This window comes from Scyliorhinus torazame, chromosome X (genome assembly GCF_047496885.1).
Source record: "Scyliorhinus torazame isolate Kashiwa2021f chromosome X, sScyTor2.1, whole genome shotgun sequence".
Lineage (NCBI taxonomy): Eukaryota > Metazoa > Chordata > Chondrichthyes > Carcharhiniformes > Scyliorhinidae > Scyliorhinus > Scyliorhinus torazame.
Window position 1 is genome coordinate 5417340 of NC_092738.1, and position 21892 is coordinate 5439231.

At 50.8% G+C, this 21892-nt stretch overlaps 1 protein-coding gene across 5 annotated transcripts in view; it reads left to right on the top strand.

Moving 5' to 3' along the window:
• The window catches only part of LOC140405375 (signal transducer and activator of transcription 5B-like), a 304409-nt gene that overhangs the window by 116477 nt on the left and 166040 nt on the right, over nucleotides 1–21892 (top strand). The window contains exon 1 of one of the 5 annotated variants that reach the window (XM_072493698.1): nucleotides 18041–18516. The exons of the other annotated variants lie outside the window; for them this stretch is intronic. Coding sequence (XP_072349799.1) covers nucleotides 18419–18516 — 98 coding nt within the window. The 5' untranslated portion in view covers nucleotides 18041–18418. Of the gene's footprint in view, nucleotides 1–18040; nucleotides 18517–21892 lie in introns of those variants that run through there. 5 annotated transcript variants of the gene reach the window in all.

The window sequence follows — 21892 nt, forward strand, 5'->3', positions numbered from 1 at the left end:
TTTTCAAATTTGCTCCGGTTATATTGTCTATTTCCAAATAAGCCTGGGCTAGAGCAGGAGCCATCTTTGCAGTCTCTGGATTGTAAATAACACGTTCTCACTTGGTTCCACGTGTTCCTCACGCTCGTTACATTTAAAAAGTCACACATTCCCTTCACCCAAAAGGAATAATTATTAAAATCCTGGCCAAGAGCCCCCAATTTTGTTAAGATTCCCGCTGGTGTAGCTGCGAGGGTGTCTCAAAGCCCCCAAGATTAACTTGAAACACTGGTTGTTGGTGGTGTATATTTGTTTGGAATAATGTGAGGGACAATGTACAACCCAGTGAGCAACCAGTCCAGTCATTGTGTAAATAACTAATACAGAATATTCATTAAAATCAAATAAAAAAACACACGACAAGAGACTATAATATACACTATGACACAAACCGTTTTTTTGATAACTAAACACATCGTTTCATCTAAAGTTACCTCTTGTTCCCAAAATATACCCACGTTCCCTGAACTTCAGACGCCCCTTTTCCCAAGCAACACCCAATTTTAGTAACTCTGTTGGTCAAATCCAGCTAATAGTTACTGCTCAATACCGCTTCGGTGACCAAGTCTGGGAAAATGTCTCTTCCTGGTTCAGCGAAAACACAAAACGGTGTCTTTTGGAGGAGAATATCTGCAATCCACCGTGGCTCCCAATGTTAGCTGGAACAGGCCTCTGTGGCTCAGATCAAAACTGGCCTATCTGACTGTTGGATAAACAACAAAGAACAAAGAAAATTACAGCACAGGAACAGGCCCTTCGGCCCTCCCAGCCTGCGCCGATCCAGATCCTTTATCTAAACCTGTCGCCTATTTTCCAAGGATCTACTTCTCTCTGTTCCCCGCCCGTTCATATATCTGTCTAGATACATCTTAAATGATGCTATAGTGCCCGCCTCTACCACCTCCGCTGGCAAAGCATTCCAGGCACCCACCACCCTCTGCGTAAAAGACTTTCCACACACATCTCCCTTAAACTTTCCCCCTCTCACCTAGAAACCGTGACCCCTTGTAATTGACACCCCCACTCTTGGAAAAAGCTTGTTACTATCCACCCTGTCCATACCTCTCATAATTCTGTAGACCTCAGTCAGCGCCCCCCCCCCCCCCCCCAACCTCTGTCTTTCCAACGAAAACAATCCTAATCTACTCAACCTTTCTACATAGCTAGCACCCTCCATACCAGGCAACATCCTGGTGAACCTCCTCTGCACCCTCTCTAAAGCATCCACATCCTTCTGGTAATGTGGCGACCAGAACTGCACGCAGTATTCCAAATGTGGCCTAACCAAAGTCCTATACAACTGTAACATGACCTGCCGACTCTTGTACTCAATACCCCGTCCGATGAAGGCAAGCATGCTGTATGCCTTCTTGACCACTCTATCGACCTGCCACCTTCAGAGTACAAAGGACCTGAACTCCCAGATCTCTCTGTACATCAATTTTCCCCAGGACTCTTCCATTGACCGTATAGACGGCTATTGAATTGGATCTTCCAAAATGCATCACCTCGCATTTGCCTGGATTGAACTCCATCTGCCATTTCTCTGCCCAACTCTCCAATCTATCTATATTTTGCTGTATTTTCTGACAGTCCTCCTCGCTATCTGCAACTCCACCAATCTTAATATCATCTGCAAACTTGCTAATCAGACCACCTATACCTTCGTCCAGATCATTTATGTATATCACAAACAACAGTGGTCCGAGCACACATCCCTGTGAAACACCACTAGTCACCTTTCTCCATTTTGAGACACTCCCTTCCACCACTACTCTCTGTTTCCTGTTGCCCAGCCAGTTCTTTATCCATCTAGCTAGTACACCCTGAACCCCATACGACTTTACTTTTTCCATCAACCTTCCATGGGAAACTTGTATCAAACGCCTTACTGAAGTCCATGTATATGACATCTACAGCCCTTCCATCATCAATTAACGTTGTCACTTCCTCAAAGAATTCTATTAAGTTTGTAAGACATGACGTTCCCTGCACAAAACCATGCTGCCTATCACTGATAAGTCTATTTTCTTCCAAATGTGGATAGATGCTATCCCTCAGTATGTTCTCCAACAGTTTACCTACCACTGACATCAAGCTCACAGGTCTATAATTCCCTGGATTATCCCTGCTACCCTTCTTAAACAAAGGGATAACATTAGCAATTCTCCAGTCCTCCGGGACCTCACCCGTGCTCAAGGATGCTGCAAAGATATCTGTTAAGGCCCCAGCTATTTCGTCCCTCGCTTCCCTCAGTAACCTGCGATAGATCCCATCCGGACCTGGGGACTTGTCCACCTTAATGCCTATTAGAATACCCAAAACTTCCCCCTTCCTTATGCCGTCTTGACCTAGAGTATTTAAACATCCATCCTTAAACTCAACATCCGTCATGTCCCTCTCCTTGGTGAATACCGATGCAAAGTACTCATTAAGAATCTCACCCATTTCCTCTGACTCCACGCATAAATTCCCTCTTTTGTCTTTGAGTGGGCCAATCCTTTCTCTAGTTACCCTCTTGCTCCTTATATACGAATAAAAGGCTTTGGGATTTTCCTTAACCCTGTTAGCCAAAGATATTTCATGACCCCTTTTAGCCCTCTTTATTGCGCGTTTGAGATTTGTCCTACTTTCCCGATATTCCTGCAAAGCTTCATCAGTTTTAAGTCGCCTAGATCTTACGTATGCTTCCTTTTTCATCTTAGCTAGTCTCACAATTCCACCCGTCATCCATGGTTCCCTAATCTTGCCATTTCTATCCCTCATTTTCACAGGGACATGTCTGTCCTGCACTCTAATCAACCTTTCCTTAAAAGACTCCCACATTTCAAATGTGGGTTTACCCTCCGCCCACTCCAACAGCTGAATTCCCGCCGAAAAGACTAATCCACGAAGCAGCTAGTTTCAATACTCACCGCTCGACTCTGTAGCTCCGCCCCCTCCAACAGCTGAATTCCCGCCGAAAAGACTCGAATCCGCAAAGCAGCTAGTTTCAATACTCACCGCTCGACTCTGTAGCTCCGCCCACTCCAACAGCTGAATTCCCGCCGAAAAGACTAATCCACGAAGCAGCTAGTTTCAATACTCACCGCTCGACTCTGTAGCTCCGCCCACTCCAACAGCTGAATTCCCGCCGAAAAGACTCGAATCCGCGAAGCAGCTAGTTTCAATACTCACCGCTCGACTCTGTAGCTCCGACCACTCCAACAGCTGAATTCCAGCCGAAAAGACTAATCCACGAAGCAGCTAGTTTCAATACTCACCGCTCCCGCTCGACTCTGTAGCTCCGCCCACTCCAACAGCTGAATTCCCGCCGAAAAGACTAATCCACGAAGCAGCTAGTTTCAATACTCACCGCTCCCGCTCGACTCTGTAGCTCCGCCCACTCCAACAGCTGAATTCCCGCCGAAAAGACTAATCCACGAAGCAGCTAGTTTCAATACTCACCGCTCGACTCTGTAGCTCCGACCACTCCAACAGCTGAATTCCAGCCGAAAAGACTCGAATCCGCGAAGCAGCTAGTTTCAATACTCACCGCTCGACTCTGTAGCTCCGCCCACTCCAACAGCTGAATTCCAGCCGAAAAGACTCGAATCCACGAAGCAGCTAGTTTCAATACTCACCGCTCGACTCTGTAGCTCCGCCCACTCCAACAGCTGAATTCCCGCCGAAAAGACTAATCCACGAAGCAGCTAGTTTCAATACTCACCGCTCGACTCTGTAGCTCCGCCCACTGCAACAGCTGAATTCCCGCCGAAAAGACTAATCCACGAAGCAGCTAGTTTCAATACTCACCGCTCGACTCTGTAGCTCCGCCCACTCCAACAGCTGAATTCCCGCCGAAAAGACTCGAATCCGCAAAGCAGCGAGTTTCAATACTCACCGCTCGACTCTGTAGCTCCGCCCACTCCAACAGCTGAATTCCCGCCGAAAAGACTAATCCACGAAGCAGCTAGTTTCAATACTCACCGCTCGACTCTGTAGCTCCGCCCACTCCAACAGCTGAATTCCCGCCGAAAAGACTCGAATCCGCGAAGCAGCTAGTTTCAATACTCACCGTTCGACTCTGTAGCTCCGCCCACTCCAACAGCTGAATTCCCGCCGAAAAGACTCGAATCCGCGAAGCAGCTAGTTTCAATACTCACCGCTCGACTCTGTAGCTCCGCCCACTCCAGCAGCTGAATTCCCGCCGAAAAGACTCTAATCCGCGAAGCAGCTAGTTTCAATACTCACCGCTCGACTCTGTAGCTCCGCCCACTCCAACAGCTGAATTCCCGCCGAAAAGACTCGAATCCGCAAAGCAGCTAGTCTCAATACTCACCGCTCGACTCTGTAGCTCCGCCCACTCCAACAGCTGAATTCCCGCCGAAAAGACTCGAATCCGCAAAGCAGCTAGTTTCAATACTCACCGCTCGACTCTGTAGCTCCGCCCACTCCAACAGCTGAATTCCCGCCGAAAAGACTCGAATCCACGAAGCAGCTAGTTTCAATACTCACCGCTCGACTCTGTAGCTCCGCCCACTCCAACAGCTGAATTCCCGCCGAAAAGACTAATCCGCGAGGCAGCTAGTCTCAATACTCACCGCTCGACTCTGTAGCTCCGCCCACTCCCAGCAGCTGAATTCCCGCCGAAAAGACTCGAATCCGCAAAGCAGCTAGTTTCAATACTCACCGCTCGACTCTGTAGCTCCGCCCCCTCCACAACAGCTGAATTCCCGCCGAAAAGACTAATCCACGAAGCAGCTAGTTTCAATACTCACCGCTCGACTCTGTAGCTCCGCCCACTCCAACAGCTGAATTCCCGCCGAAAAGACTAATCCACGAAGCAGCTAGTCTCAATACTCACCGCTCGACTCTGTAGCTCCGCCCACTCCAACAGCTGAATTCCCGCCGAAAAGACTAATCCACGAAGCAGCTAGTTTCAATACTCACCGCTCCCGCTCGACTCTGTAGCTCCGCCCACTCCAACAGCTGAATTCCCGCCGAAAAGACTCGAATCCGCAAAGCAGCGAGTTTCAATACTCACCGCTCGACTCTGTAGCTCCGCCCACTCCAACAGCAGAATTCCCGCCGAAAAGACTCGAATCCACGAAGCAGCTAGTTTCAATACTCACCGCTCGACTCTGTAGCTCCGCCCACTCCAACAGCTGAATTCCCGCCGAAAAGACTCGAATCCGCAAAGCAGCTAGTTTCAATACTCACCGCTCGACTCTGTAGCTCCGACCACTCCAACAGCTGAATTCCCGCCGAAAAGACTAATCCACGAAGCAGCTAGTTTCAATACTCACCGCTCCCGCTCGACTCTGTAGCTCCGCCCACTCCAACAGCTGAATTCCAGCCGAAAAGACTAATCCACGAAGCAGCTAGTTTCAATACTCACCGCTCCCGCTCGACTCTGTAGCTCCGCCCACTCCAACAGCTGAATTCCCGCCGAAAAGACTCGAATCCGCAAAGCAGCTAGTTTCAATACTCACCGCTCGACTCTGTAGCCCCGCCCACTCCAACAGCTGAATTCCCGCCGAAAAGACTCTAATCCGCGAAGCAGCTAGTTTCAATACTCACCGCTCGACTCTGTAGCTCCGCCCACTCCAACAGCTGAATTCCCGCCGAAAAGACTCGAATCCACGAAGCAGCTAGTTTCAATACTCACCGCTCGACTCTGTAGCTCCGCCCACTCCAACAGCTGAATTCCCGCCGAAAAGACTCGAATCCGCGAGGCAGCTAGTTTCAATACTCACCGCTCGACTCTGTAGCTCCGCCCACTCCAACAGCTGAATTCCCGCCGAAAAGACTCGAATCCGCGAGGCAGCTAGTTTCAATACTCACCGCTCGACTCTGTAGCTCCGCCCACTCCAACAGCTGAATTCCCGCCGAAAAGACTCGAATCCGCGAGGCAGCTAGTTTCAATACTCACCGCTCGACTCTGTAGCTCCGCCCACTCCAGCAGCTGAATTCCCGCCGAAAAGACTCGAATCCACGAAGCAGCTAGTTTCAATACTCACCGCTCGACTCTGTAGCTCCGACCACTCCAACAGCTGAATTCCCGCCGAAAAGACTCGAATCCGCGAAGCAGCTAGTTTCAATACTCACCGCTCGACTCTGTAGCTCCGCCCACTCCAACAGCTGAATTCCCGCCGAAAAGACTAATCCACGAAGCAGCTAGTTTCAATACTCACCGCTCGACTCTGTAGCTCCGCCCACTCCAACAGCTGAATTCCCGCCGAAAAGACTAATCCACGAAGCAGCTAGTCTCAATACTCACCGCTCGACTCTGTAGCTCCGCCCACTCCAACAGCTGAATTCCCGCCGAAAAGACTAATCCACGAGGCAGCTAGTTTCAATACTCACCGCTCGACTCTGTAGCTCCGCCCACTCCAACAGCTGAATTCCCGCCGAAAAGACTCGAATCCACGAAGCAGCTAGTTTCAATACTCACCGCTCGACTCTGTAGCTCCGCCCACTCCCAACAGCTGAATTCCCGCCGAAAAGACTCGAATCCACGAAGCAGCTAGTTTCAATACTCACCGCTCGACTCTGTAGCTCCGCCCACTCCAACAGCTGAATTCCCGCCGAAAAGACTCGAATCCGCAAAGCAGCTAGTTTCAATACTCACCGCTCGACTCTGTAGCTCCGCCCACTGCAACAGCTGAATTCCCGCCGAAAAGACTAATCCACGAAGCAGCTAGTTTCAATACTCACCGCTCGACTCTGTAGCTCCGCCCACTCCAACAGCTGAATTCCCGCCGAAAAGACTAATCCACGAAGCAGCTAGTCTCAATACTCACCGCTCGACTCTGTAGCTCCGCCCACTCCAACAGCTGAATTCCCGCCGAAAAGACTAATCCACGAAGCAGCGAGTTTCAATACTCACCGCTCGACTCTGTAGCTCCGCCCACTCCAACAGCTGAATTCCAGCCGAAAAGACTAATCCGCGAAGCAGCTAGTTTCAATACTCACCGCTCGACTCTGTAGCTCCGCCCACTCCAACAGCTGAATTCCAGCCGAAAAGACTAATCCGCGAAGCAGCTAGTTTCAATACTCACCGCTCGACTCTGTAGCTCCGCCCACTCCAACAGCTGAATTCCCGCCAAAAAGAGTCGAATCCGCAAAGCAGCTAGTTTCAATACTCACCGCTCGACTCTGTAGCTCCGCCCACTCCAACAGCTGAATTCCCGCCAAAAAGAGTCGAATCCGCAAAGCAGCTAGTTTCAATACTCACCGCTCGACTCTGTAGCTCCGCCCACTCCAACAGCTGAATTCCAGCCGAAAAGACTAATCCACGAAGCAGCTAGTTTCAATACTCACCGCTCGACTCTGTAGCTCCGCCCACTCCAACAGCTGAATTCCCGCCGAAAAGACTAATCCACGAGGCAGCTAGTTTCAATACTCACCGCTCGACTCTGTAGCTCCGCCCACTCCAACAGCTGAATTCCCGCCGAAAAGACTCGAATCCGCAAAGCAGCTAGTTTCAATACTCACCGCTCGACTCTGTAGCTCCGCCCACTCCAACAGCTGAATTCCCGCCGAAAAGACTCGAATCCACGAAGCAGCTAGTTTCAATACTCACCGCTCGACTCTGTAGCTCCGCCCCCTCCACAACAGCTGAATTCCCGCCGAAAAGACTCGAATCCGCAAAGCAGCTAGTTTCAATACTCACCGCTCGACTCTGTAGCTCCGCCCACTCCAACAGCTGAATTCCCGCCGAAAAGACTCGAATCCGCAAAGCAGCTAGTTTCAATACTCACCGCTCGACTCTGTAGCTCCGACCCCTCCAACAGCTGAATTCCCGCCGAAAAGACTCAAATCCGCGAAGCAGCTAGTTTCAATACTCACCGCTCGACTCTGTAGCTCCGCCCACTCCAACAGCTGAATTCCCGCCGAAAAGACTCTAATCCACGAAGCAGCTAGTTTCAATACTCACCGCTCGACTCTGTAGCTCCGCCCCCTCCAACAGCTGAATTCCCGCCGAAAAGACTAATCCACGAAGCAGCTAGTCTCAATACTCACCGCTCGACTCTGTAGCTCCGCCCACTCCAGCAGCTGAATTCCCGCCGAAAAGACTCGAATCCGCAAAGCAGCTAGTTTCAATACTCACCGCTCGACTCTGTAGCTCCGCCCACTCCAGCAGCTGAATTCCCGCCGAAAAGACTCGAATCCGCAAAGCAGCTAGTTTCAATACTCACCGCTCGACTCTGTAGCTCCGACCACTCCAACAGCTGAATTCCCGCCGAAAAGACTAATCCACGAAGCAGCTAGTTTCAATACTCACCGCTCGACTCTGTAGCTCCGCCCCCTCCAACAGCTGAATTCCCGCCGAAAAGACTAATCCACGAAGCAGCTAGTTTCGATACTCACCGCTCGACTCTGTAGCTCCGCCCACTCCAACAGCTGAATTCCCGCCGAAAAGACTCTAATCCACGAAGCAGCTAGTTTCAATACTCACCGCTCGACTCTGTAGCTCCGCCCACTCCAACAGCTGAATTCCCGCCGAAAAGACTAATCCACGAAGCAGCTAGTTTCAATACTCACCGCTCGACTCTGTAGCTCCGCCCACTCCAACAGCTGAATTCCCGCCGAAAAGACTAATCCACGAAGCAGCTAGTTTCAATACTCACCGCTCGACTCTGTAGCTCCGCCCACTCCAACAGCTGAATTCCCGCCGAAAAGACTCTAATCCACGAAGCAGCTAGTTTCAATACTCACCGCTCGACTCTGTAGCTCCGACCACTCCAGCAGCTGAATTCCCGCCGAAAAGACTCGAATCCACGAAGCAGCTAGTTTCAATACTCACCGCTCGTCTCTGTAGCTCCGCCCACTCCAGCAGCTGAATTCCCGCCGAAAAGACTAATCCACGAAGCAGCTAGTTTCAATACTCACCGCTCGACTCTGTAGCTCCGCCCACTCCAACAGCTGAATTCCCGCCGAAAAGACTCTAATCCACGAAGCAGCTAGTCTCAATACTCACCGCTCGACTCTGTAGCTCCGCCCACTCCAACAGCTGAATTCCCGCCGAAAAGACTAATCCACGAAGCAGCTAGTTTCAATACTCACCGCTCGACTCTGTAGCTCCGCCCACTCCAACAGCTGAATTCCCGCCGAAAAGACTAATCCACGAAGCAGCTAGTCTCAATACTCACCGCTCCCGCTCGACTCTGTAGCTCCGCCCACTCCAACAGCTGAATTCCCGCCGAAAAGACTCGAATCCGCAAAGCAGCTAGTTTCAATACTCACCGCTCGACTCTGTAGCTCCGACCACTCCAACAGCTGAATTCCCACCGAAAAGACTAATCCACGAAGCAGCGAGTTTCAATACTCACCGCTCGACTCTGTAGCTCCGCCCACTCCAACAGCTGAATTCCCGCCGAAAAGACTCTAATCCACGAAGCAGCTAGTTTCAATACTCACCGCTCCCGCTCGACTCTGTAGCTCCGCCCACTCCAACAGCTGAATTCCCGCCGAAAAGACTAATCCGCGAGGCAGCTAGTTTCAATACTCACCGCTCGACTCTGTAGCTCCGCCCACTCCAACAGCTGAATTCCCGCCGAAAAGACTAATCCACGAAGCAGCTAGTTTCAATACTCACCGCTCGACTCTGTAGCTCCGCCCACTCCAACAGCTGAATTCCCGCCGAAAAGACTCGAATCCGCGAAGCAGCTAGTTTCAATACTCACCGCTCGACTCTGTAGCTCCGCCCACTCCAACAGCTGAATTCCCGCCGAAAAGACTAATCCACGAAGCAGCTAGTTTCAATACTCACCGCTCGACTCTGTAGCTCCGACCACTGCAACAGCTGAATTCCCGCCGAAAAGACTCGAATCCGCGAAGCAGCTAGTTTCAATACTCACCGCTCGACTCTGTAGCTCCGCCCACTCCAACAGCTGAATTCCCGCCGAAAAGACTCGAATCCACGAAGCAGCTAGTTTCAATACTCACCGCTCGACTCTGTAGCTCCGCCCACTCCAACAGCTGAATTCCCGCCGAAAAGACTCGAATCCACGAAGCAGCTAGTTTCAATACTCACCGCTCGACTCTGTAGCTCCGCCCACTCCAACAGCTGAATTCCCGCCGAAAAGACTAATCCACGAAGCAGCTAGTTTCAATACTCACCGCTCGACTCTGTAGCTCCGCCCACTCCAACAGCTGAATTCCCGCCGAAAAGACTAATCCACGAAGCAGCTAGTTTCAATACTCACCGCTCGACTCTGTAGCTCCGCCCACTCCAACAGCTGAATTCCCGCCGAAAAGACTCGAATCCGCGAAGCAGCTAGTTTCAATACTCACCGCTCGACTCTGTAGCTCCGCCCACTCCAACAGCTGAATTCCCGCCGAAAAGACTAATCCACGAAGCAGCTAGTTTCAATACTCACCGCTCGACTCTGTAGCTCCGACCACTGCAACAGCTGAATTCCCGCCGAAAAGACTCGAATCCGCGAAGCAGCTAGTTTCAATACTCACCGCTCGACTCTGTAGCTCCGCCCACTCCAACAGCTGAATTCCCGCCGAAAAGACTCATCCGCGAAGCAGCTAGTTTCAATACTCACCGCTCCCGCTCGACTCTGTAGCTCCGCCCACTCCAACAGCTGAATTCCCGCCGAAAAGACTCGAATCCACGAAGCAGCTAGTTTCAATACTCACCGCTCGACTCTGTAGCTCCGCCCACTCCAACAGCTGAATTCCCGCCGAAAAGACTCTAATCCGCAAAGCAGCTAGTTTCAATACTCACCGCTCGACTCTGTAGCTCCGACCACTCCAACAGCAGAATTCCCGCCGAAAAGACTCGAATCCACGAAGCAGCTAGTTTCAATACTCACCGCTCGACTCTGTAGCTCCGCCCACTCCAACAGCAGAATTCCCGCCGAAAAGACTCGAATCCACGAAGCAGCTAGTTTCAATACTCACCGCTCGACTCTGTAGCTCCGCCCACTCCAACAGCTGAATTCCCGCCGAAAAGACTAATCCACGAAGCAGCTAGTCTCAATACTCACCGCTCGACTCTGTAGCTCCGCCCCCTCCACAACAGCTGAATTCCCGCCGAAAAGACTAATCCACGAAGCAGCTAGTTTCAATACTCACCGCTCGACTCTGTAGCTCCGCCCCCTCCACAACAGCTGAATTCCCGCCGAAAAGACTCGAATCCACGAAGCAGCTAGTTTCAATACTCACCGCTCGACTCTGTAGCCCCGCCCACTCCAACAGCTGAATTCCCGCCGAAAAGACTAATCCACGAAGCAGCTAGTCTCAATACTCACCGCTCGACTCTGTAGCTCCGCCCCCTCCACAACAGCTGAATTCCCGCCGAAAAGACTCGAATCCGCAAAGCAGCTAGTTTCAATACTCACCGCTCGACTCTGTAGCTCCGCCCACTCCAACAGCTGAATTCCCGCCGAAAAGACTCTAATCCACGAAGCAGCTAGTTTCAATACTCACCGCTCGACTCTGTAGCTCCGCCCACTCCAACAGCTGAATTCCCGCCGAAAAGACTCTAATCCACGAAGCAGCTAGTTTCAATACTCACCGCTCGACTCTGTAGCTCCGCCCACTCCAGCAGCTGAATTCCCGCCGAAAAGACTAATCCGCGAGGCAGCTAGTTTCAATACTCACCGCTCGACTCTGTAGCTCCGCCCACTCCAACAGCTGAATTCCCGCCGAAAAGACTCATCCGCGAAGCAGCTAGTTTCAATACTCACCGCTCGACTCTGTAGCTCCGCCCCCTCCACAACAGCTGAATTCCCGCCGAAAAGACTAATCCACGAAGCAGCTAGTTTCAATACTCACCGCTCGACTCTGTAGCTCCGCCCACTCCAACAGCTGAATTCCCGCCGAAAAGACTCTAATCCACGAAGCAGCTAGTTTCAATACTCACCGCTCGACTCTGTAGCTCCGCCCACTCCAACAGCTGAATTCCCGCCGAAAAGACTCTAATCCACGAAGCAGCTAGTTTCAATACTCACCGCTCGACTCTGTAGCTCCGCCCACTCCAACAGCTGAATTCCCGCCGAAAAGACTCGAATCCACGAAGCAGCTAGTTTCAATACTCACCGCTCGACTCTGTAGCTCCGCCCACTCCAACAGCTGAATTCCCGCCGAAAAGACTCATCCGCGAAGCAGCTAGTTTCAATACTCACCGCTCGACTCTGTAGCTCCGCCCACTCCAACAGCTGAATTCCCGCCGAAAAGACTAATCCACGAAGCAGCTAGTTTCAATACTCACCGCTCGACTCTGTAGCTCCGCCCACTCCAACAGCTGAATTCCCGCCGAAAAGACTCGAATCCGCAAAGCAGCTAGTTTCAATACTCACCGCTCGACTCTGTAGCTCCGCCCACTCCAACAGCTGAATTCCCGCCGAAAAGACTAATCCACGAAGCAGCGAGTTTCAATACTCACCGCTCGACTCTGTAGCTCCGCCCACTCCAGCAGCTGAATTCCCGCCGAAAAGACTAATCCACGAAGCAGCGAGTTTCAATACTCACCGCTCGACTCTGTAGCTCCGCCCACTCCAACAGCTGAATTCCCGCCGAAAAGACTAATCCACGAAGCAGCGAGTTTCAATACTCACCGCTCGACTCTGTAGCTCCGCCCACTCCAGCAGCTGAATTCCCGCCGAAAAGACTAATCCACGAAGCAGCGAGTTTCAATACTCACCGCTCGACTCTGTAGCTCCGACCACTCCAACAGCTGAATTCCCGCCGAAAAGACTCGAATCCACGAAGCAGCTAGTTTCAATACTCACCGCTCGACTCTGTAGCTCCGCCCACTCCAACAGCTGAATTCCCGCCGAAAAGACTCGAATCCACGAGGCAGCTAGTTTCAATACTCACCGCTCGACTCTGTAGCTCCGACCACTCCAACAGCTGAATTCCCGCCGAAAAGACTCTAATCCACGAAGCAGCTAGTTTCAATACTCACCGCTCGACTCTGTAGCTCCGACCACTCCAACAGCTGAATTCCCGCCGAAAAGACTCTAATCCACGAAGCAGCTAGTTTCAATACTCACCGCTCGACTCTGTAGCTCCGCCCACTCCAGCAGCTGAATTCCCGCCGAAAAGACTAATCCACGAAGCAGCTAGTTTCAATACTCACCGCTCGACTCTGTAGCTCCGCCCACTCCAACAGCTGAATTCCCGCCGAAAAGACTCGAATCCGCGAAGCAGCTAGTTTCAATACTCACCGCTCGACTCTGTAGCTCCGCCCACTCCAACAGCTGAATTCCCGCCGAAAAGACTCTAATCCACGAAGCAGCTAGTTTCAATACTCACCGCTCGACTCTGTAGCTCCGCCCACTCCAACAGCTGAATTCCCGCCGAAAAGACTCGAATCCACGAAGCAGCTAGTTTCAATACTCACCGCTCGACTCTGTAGCTCCGCCCACTCCAACAGCTGAATTCCCGCCGAAAAGACTCATCCGCGAAGCAGCTAGTTTCAATACTCACCGCTCGACTCTGTAGCTTCGCCCACTCCAACAGCTGAATTCCCGCCGAAAAGACTCGAATCCACGAGGCAGCTAGTTTCAATACTCACCGCTCGACTCTGTAGCTCCGACCACTCCAACAGCTGAATTCCCGCCGAAAAGACTCTAATCCGCAAAGCAGCTAGTTTCAATACTCACCGCTCGACTCTGTAGCTCCGCCCACTCCAACAGCTGAATTCCCGCCGAAAAGACTCTAATCCACGAAGCAGCTAGTTTCAATACTCACCGCTCGACTCTGTAGCTCCGCCCACTCCAACAGCTGAATTCCCGCCGAAAAGACTAATCCACGAGGCAGCTAGTTTCAATACTCACCGCTCGACTCTGTAGCTCCGCCCACTCCAACAGCTGAATTCCCGCCGAAAAGACTCGAATCCGCAAAGCAGCTAGTTTCAATACTCACCGCTCGACTCTGTAGCTCCGCCCACTCCAACAGCTGAATTCCCGCCGAAAAGACTAATCCACGAAGCAGCTAGTTTCAATACTCACCGCTCCCGCTCGACTCTGTAGCTCCGCCCACTCCAACAGCTGAATTCCCGCCGAAAAGACTAATCCACGAAGCAGCTAGTCTCAATACTCACCGCTCGACTCTGTAGCTCCGCCCACTCCAACAGCTGAATTCCCGCCGAAAAGACTAATCCGCGAGGCAGCTAGTTTCAATACTCACCGCTCGACTCTGTAGCTCCGCCCACTCCAACAGCTGAATTCCCGCCGAAAAGACTCGAATCCACGAAGCAGCTAGTTTCAATACTCACCGCTCGACTCTGTAGCTCCGACCCCTCCAACAGCTGAATTCCCGCCGAAAAGACTCGAATCCGCGAAGCAGCTAGTTTCAATACTCACCGCTCGACTCTGTAGCTCCGCCCACTCCAACAGCTGAATTCCCGCCGAAAAGACTCGAATCCACGAAGCAGCTAGTTTCGATACTCACCGCTCGACTCTGTAGCTCCGCCCACTCCAACAGCTGAATTCCCGCCGAAAAGACTCGAATCCACGAAGCAGCTAGTTTCAATACTCACCGCTCGACTCTGTAGCTCCGCCCACTCCAACAGCTGAATTCCCGCCGAAAAGACTCGAATCCGCGAAGCAGCTAGTTTCAATACTCACCGCTCCCGCTCGACTCTGTAGCTCCGCCCACTCCAACAGCTGAATTCCCGCCGAAAAGACTCGAATCCGCAAAGCAGCTAGTTTCAATACTCACCGCTCGACTCTGTAGCTCCGCCCACTCCAACAGCTGAATTCCCGCCGAAAAGACTCGAATCCGCAAAGCAGCTAGTTTCAATACTCACCGCTCGACTCTGTAGCTCCGCCCCCTCCAACAGCTGAATTCCCGCCGAAAAGACTCGAATCCACGAAGCAGCTAGTTTCAATACTCACCGCTCGACTCTGTAGCTCCGACCACTGCAACAGCTGAATTCCCGCCGTAAAGACTCGAATCCACAAAGCAGCTAGTTTCAATACTCACCGCTCGACTCTGTAGCTCCGACCACTGCAACAGCTGAATTCCCGCCGAAAAGACTCGAATCCACGAAGCAGCTAGTTTCAATACTCACCGCTCGACTCTGTAGCTCCGCCCACTCCAACAGCTGAATTCCCGCCGAAAAGACTCGAATCCGCGAGGCAGCTAGTTTCAATACTCACCGCTCGACTCTGTAGCTCCGCCCACTCCAACAGCTGAATTCCCGCCGAAAAGACTAATCCACGAAGCAGCTAGTTTCAATACTCACCGCTCCCGCTCGACTCTGTAGCTCCGCCCACTCCAACAGCTGAATTCCCGCCGAAAAGACTCGAATCCGCGAGGCAGCTAGTTTCAATACTCACCGCTCGACTCTGTAGCTTCGCCCACTCCAACAGCTGAATTCCCGCCGAAAAGACTAATCCACGAAGCAGCTAGTTTCAATACTCACCGCTCGACTCTGTAGCTCCGCCCACTCCAACAGCTGAATTCCCGCCGAAAAGACTCGAATCCGCAAAGCAGCGAGTTTCAATACTCACCGCTCCCGCTCGACTCTGTAGCTCCGCCCACTCCAACAGCTGAATTCCCGCCGAAAAGACTAATCCGCGAAGCAGCTAGTTTCAATACTCACCGCTCGACTCTGTAGCTCCGCCCACTCCAACAGCTGAATTCCCGCCGAAAAGACTCGAATCCGCAAAGCAGCTAGTTTCAATACTCACCGCTCGACTCTGTAGCTCCGCCCACTCCAACAGCTGAATTCCCGCCGAAAAGACTCGAATCCACGAAGCAGCTAGTTTCAATACTCACCGCTCGTCTCTGTAGCTCCGCCCACTCCCAACAGCTGAATTCCCGCCGAAAAGACTCGAATCCACGAAGCAGCTAGTTTCAATACTCACCGCTCGACTCTGTAGCTCCGCCCACTCCAACAGCTGAATTCCCGCCGAAAAGACTAATCCACGAAGCAGCTAGTTTCAATACTCACCGCTCGACTCTGTAGCTCCGCCCACTCCAACAGCTGAATTCCCGCCGAAAAGACTAATCCGCGAAGCAGCTAGTTTCAATACTCACCGCTCGACTCTGTAGCTCCGCCCACTCCAACAGCTGAATTCCCGCCGAAAAGACTAATCCACGAAGCAGCTAGTTTCAATACTCACCGCTCGACTCTGTAGCTCCGCCCACTCCCAACAGCTGAATTCCCGCCGAAAAGACTAATCCACGAAGCAGCTAGTTTCAATACTCACCGCTCGACTCTGTAGCTCCGACCACTCCAACAGCTGAATTCCCGCCGAAAAGACTCGAATCCGCAAAGCAGCTAGTTTCAATACTCACCGCTCGACTCTGTAGCTCCGCCCACTCCAACAGCTGAATTCCCGCCGAAAAGACTCGAATCCGCAAAGCAGCGAGTTTCAATACTCACCGCTCGACTCTGTAGCTCCGCCCACTCCAACAGCTGAATTCCCGCCGAAAAGACTAATCCACGAAGCAGCTAGTTTCAATACTCACCGCTCGACTCTGTAGCTCCGCCCACTCCAACAGCTGAATTCCCGCCGAAAAGACTAATCCACGAAGCAGCTAGTTTCAATACTCACCGCTCGACTCTGTAGCTCCGCCCACTCCAACAGCTGAATTCCCGCCGAAAAGACTAATCCACGAAGCAGCTAGTTTCGATACTCACCGCTCGACTCTGTAGCTCCGCCCACTCCAACAGCTGAATTCCCGCCGAAAAGACTAATCCACGAAGCAGCTAGTTTCAATACTCACCGCTCGACTCTGTAGCTCCGCCCACTCCAGCAGCTGAATTCCCGCCGAAAAGACTAATCCACGAAGCAGCTAGTTTCGATACTCACCGCTCGACTCTGTAGCTCCGCCCACTGCAACAGCTGAATTCCCGCCGAAAAGACTAATCCACGAAGCAGCTAGTTTCGATACTCACCGCTCGACTCTGTAGCTCCGCCCACTGCAACAGCTGAATTCCCGCCGAAAAGACTAATCCACGAAGCAGCTAGTCTCAATACTCACCGCTCGACTCTGTAGCTCCGCCCACTCCAACAGCTGAATTCCCGCCGAAAAGACTAATCCACGAAGCAGCTAGTTTCGATACTCACCGCTCGACTCTGTAGCTCCGCCCACTCCAACAGCTGAATTCCCGCCGAAAAGACTCGAATCCACGAAGCAGCTAGTTTCAATACTCACCGCTCGACTCTGTAGCTCCGACCACTGCAACAGCTGAATTCCCGCCGAAAAGACTCGAATCCACGAAGCAGCTAGTTTCAATACTCACCGCTCGACTCTGTAGCTCCGACCACTGCAACAGCTGAATTCCCGCCGAAAAGACTCGAATCCACGAAGCAGCTAGTTTCAATACTCACCGCTCGACTCTGTAGCTCCGACCACTGCAACAGCTGAATTCCCGCCGAAAAGACTCGAATCCACGAAGCAGCTAGTTTCAATACTCACCGCTCGACTCTGTAGCTTCGACCACTCCAACAGCTGAATTCCCGCCGAAAAGACTCTAATCCGTGAGGCAGCTAGTTTCAATACTCACCGCTCGACTCTGTAGCTCCGCCCACTCCAACAGCTGAATTCCCGCCGAAAAGACTCAAATCCGCGAGGCAGCTAGTTTCAATACTCACCGCTCGACTCTGTAGCTCCGCCCCCTCCAACAGCTGAATTCCCGCCGAAAAGACTCTAATCCGTGAGGCAGCTAGTTTCAATACTCACCGCTCGACTCTGTAGCTCCGCCCACTCCAACAGCTGAATTCCCGCCGAAAAGACTCAAATCCGCGAGGCAGCTAGTTTCAATACTCACCGCTCGACTCTGTAGCTCCGCCCCCTCCAACAGCTGAATTCCCGCCGAAAAAAGATGTAGAACTGGTGTGCTTCCCCAATGAGGGTGTTCGCAGTTATAGTCTCCAATGTCTTTGATATTCTCTCTGTGGGTTCTGCTGTCTATCTCACTCAAATTACTTACCGTGAGAAGTTATAACTTTTGTATAGCCCCACTGACCTCGTCTTGTTACTTCTCTGTCATTTCGTTTTCATCATGAGTTCACTGTTACCCCATTAATTTCCCAAATTGCTAACAGTTATCAATAAACGGTTTCTGTTCTTTTATTCATTTGTGGGATGTGGCCGTTCGTGGCTCGGCCAGCATTTATTGCCCATCCCTAATTTCTCTTGAGAAGTTGATGGCAAACCGCTTTCTTGAACGGCTGTAGTCCGTGTGGTGTAGATACGCCCATAGTGCTGTTAGGGAGGGAGTTCCAGGATTTTGACCCAACGACGGTGAAGGAACGGCGATATATTTCCAAGTCAGGATAGTGAGCGCATTGGAGGAGAACCTGCAGGTGGTGGGGTTCCCATGTGATTGACCTTGGACCTTCTAGATGATGGCCGTCGTGGGTTTGGAAGGTTCTGCCGAAGGAACCTTGGCGAGTTCCTGCAATGCATCTTGTAGATGGTACAAACTGTTGCCATTGTTGGTTTGTGGAAGGAGTGTTCAACCATGCAAGCCTCCAGATCTCTCCGTGAAACACCAAGCAACCTTTGCAGCGTGTATGTTATCTCGGTACTCAAATCCACAAGGCGTGTGTATATGAGTTTGTTTGTTTGTTTTTCATCTAATTTATTAATGAAGAGTGCACACATGTTCTTTGATCATAGATTACTTCATTTCCTTGGTTACCAAATGTTGTTTGTTTGTTAATTAAGCACAGTAAGAAGTCTTACAACACCAGGTTAAAGTCCAACAGGTTTGTTTCGATGTCACTAGCTTTCGGAGCGTTGCTCCTTCCTCAGGTGAATGAAGAGGTAAGTTCCAGAAACATAGATACAGACTATATATGGTGCTATATTACTGTGCTCACCCCAGTCCAACGCCAACATCTTCACATCATGGTTAATTAAGTAGCCACATGCAATATCCCAATATAAGAGAGAGAGAAACTGTTCATTATGTCTCTTTTGAAACTGAACTCTCCCTCCCTGCTGGTCAGTAATAGCACTGTCACCAACTCCTTCCAACACTTGCTGATGGTTGAGTAGGTTGATGAGGCCAGATTAGCTTACTCTAACATCTTGTGGACAGGACATACCTGGGTAATTTCCATATTATTATATGAATACCTGTGTTGTAGCTTTACTGGAACAGTTTGAGAGATTTAGCTAGTAATGGAGCACTGATCTTTGGCAGTACAGCCAGAATATTGTCGCAGTCTAAGCCAGAAACTTGACCTGATCTGTTGGTTGTAGGATTCTCTGTATCTAGCCTGCATAATAGCCTGCTTCTCCTGTTTGGTATGATTTTGGAAAATGTATTACTTGTGTACATGTATATTATGCAGCACACCTAGTTGTAACCCATCTTTCCAAAAGGCCTTTGACAAGGTGCCATACAGGAGGCTGCTAAATAAGTTAAGAGCCCATGCGTTAGGGGCAAGGTCTTGACATTGGTAGCTGACCGAGTGGGGATAAAGAGGTCTTTTTCAGGATGGCAGCCGGTGACTAGTGGTGTTCCGCAGGGGTCAGTGTTGGGAGCACAGCCATTATTCCTACGAAACTCATCTCCAAACGCCGAGGCCTTGGCCTCGGCTCCTCCCTCTGCGACTGGATCCTGAACTTTCTAACCCACAGGCCACAATCAGTAAGGATAGGCAACAACACCTCCACGATCATCCTCAACACCGGTGCCCCACAAGGCTGTGTCCTCAGCCCCTTATACACCTTGTACACCTATTGACTGCGTGGCCAAATTTCCTCCAACTCTATTTTCAAATTTGCTGATGACACCACTGTAGTGGGTCGGATCTCAAACAATGACGAGACAGAGTACAGGAATGAAATAGAGAATCTGGTGAACTGGTGCGACGACGATAACCTCTCCCTCAATGTCAACCAAACAAAGGAGATTGTCATCGACTTCAGGAAGCGCAGTGGAGAACATGCCCCTGTCTACATAATGGGAACGAAGTAGAAATGAAATGAAATGAAACGAATGAAAATGAAATGAAATGAAAATCGCTTATTGTCACAAGTAGGCTTCAAATGAAGTTACTGTGAAAAGCCCCTAGTCGCCACATTCCGGCGCCTGTTCGGGGAGGCTGTTACGGGAATCGAACCGTGCTGCTGGCCTGCCTTGGTCTGCTTTAAAAGCCAGCGATTTAGCCCAGTGAGCTAAACGAGCCCCTCCCTGCTGTTGAGAGCTTCAAGTTTTTAGGTGTCCAGATCACCAACAACCTGTCCTGGTCCCCCCATGCTGACACTATAGTTAAGAAATCCCACCAACGACTCTACTTTCTCAGAAGACTAAGGAAATATGGCATGTCAGCTACGACTCTCACCAACTTTTACAGATGCAGCATAGAAAGCATTTTTTTGGTTGTATCACAAACTTGGTATGGATCCTGCTCTGCCCAAGACCGCAGGAAACTACAAAAGGTTGTGAATGTAGCCCAGTCCATCACGCAAACCAGCCTCCCATCCATTGACTCTGTCTATAATTCCCGCTGCCTCAGAAAGGCAGCCAGCATAATTAAGGACCCCACGCACCCCGGACATACTCTCTTCCACCTTCTTCCATCAGGAAAAAGATACCAAAGTTTGAGGTCACGTACCAACCGACTGAAGAACAGCTTCTTCCCTACTGCCATCAGATTTTTGAATGGATGTACCTTGTATTAAGTTGATATTTTCTCTACACCCTAGCTATGACTAACATTACATTCTGCAGTCTCTCCTTCTTTCCCTTTCTCCTTCTTTCCCTTTCTCCTTCTTTCCCTATGTACGGTATGCGTTGCCTGTAAAGCATGCAAGAAACAATACTTTTCACGTGACATTAATAAATCAGATCAAATATTCAGGATATGCATTAATGATCTGGAAGAAGGAACTGAAGGCACTGTTGTTAAGTTTGCAGATGTTACAAAGATCTGTAGAGGGACAGGTAGTATTGAGGAAGCAGGCGGGCTGCAGAAGGACTTGGACAGGCTAGGAAAGTGGGCAAAGAAGTGGCAGGTGGAATACAATGTGGAAAAGTGTGAGGTTGTGCACTTTGGTAGGAAGAATAGAGGCATAGATTTTTTAGATTGGGGAAAAGGCTTCAGAAATCAGAAACACAAACTGACTTGGGAGTCCTTGTTCACGATTCTCTTGCGGTTAACGTGCAGGTTCAGTCGGCAGTTAGGAAGGCAAATGCAATGTTCGCATTCATGTTGAGAGATCTAGAGTACAAGATCTGGGATGTACTGTTGAGGCTGTATCAGGCTCTGGTCAGACCCCATTTGGAGTATTGTGAGCAGTTTTGGGCCCCGTATCTAAGGAAGGATGTGCTGACCTTGGAAAGGGTCCAGAGGAGGTTCACAAGAATGATCCTGGGAATGAAGGGCTTGTCGTATGAGGAACGGTTGAGGACTTTGGGTCTTAACTCGATGGAGTTTAGAAGGATATGGGGGATCTCATTGAAACTTACAGGATACTGCGAGGCCTGGATAGAGCGGACGTGGAGAGGATGTTTCAACTTGTAGGAGAAACTAGAAGCAGAGGACACCATCTCAGACTGAAGGGACGATCCTTTAAAACAGAGATGAGGAGGAATTTCTTCAGCCAGAGGGTGGGGAATCTGTGGAACTCTTTGCCGCAGAAGGCTGTGGAGGCCAAATCACTGAGTGTCTTTAAGACCGAGATAGATAGGTTCTTGTTTAATAAAGGGATCAGGATCTGGCAAGGTGGGATGGTCTCCCTCTGTCACTGGCAGGTCGGGTACAGGCGGTTAAAATGAATGTGTTGCCGCAATTTCTGTTTATTTTCCAATGCCTGCCGATTTTCCTGCCAAAGGCTTTTTTCAGAGAGATGGAGGGAAGGGTTACTTCGTTCCTATAGGGAGGGAAGGGGGCCAGAGCTAGAAAGGTGCTGCTACAGAGAGGAAGGCAGGCAG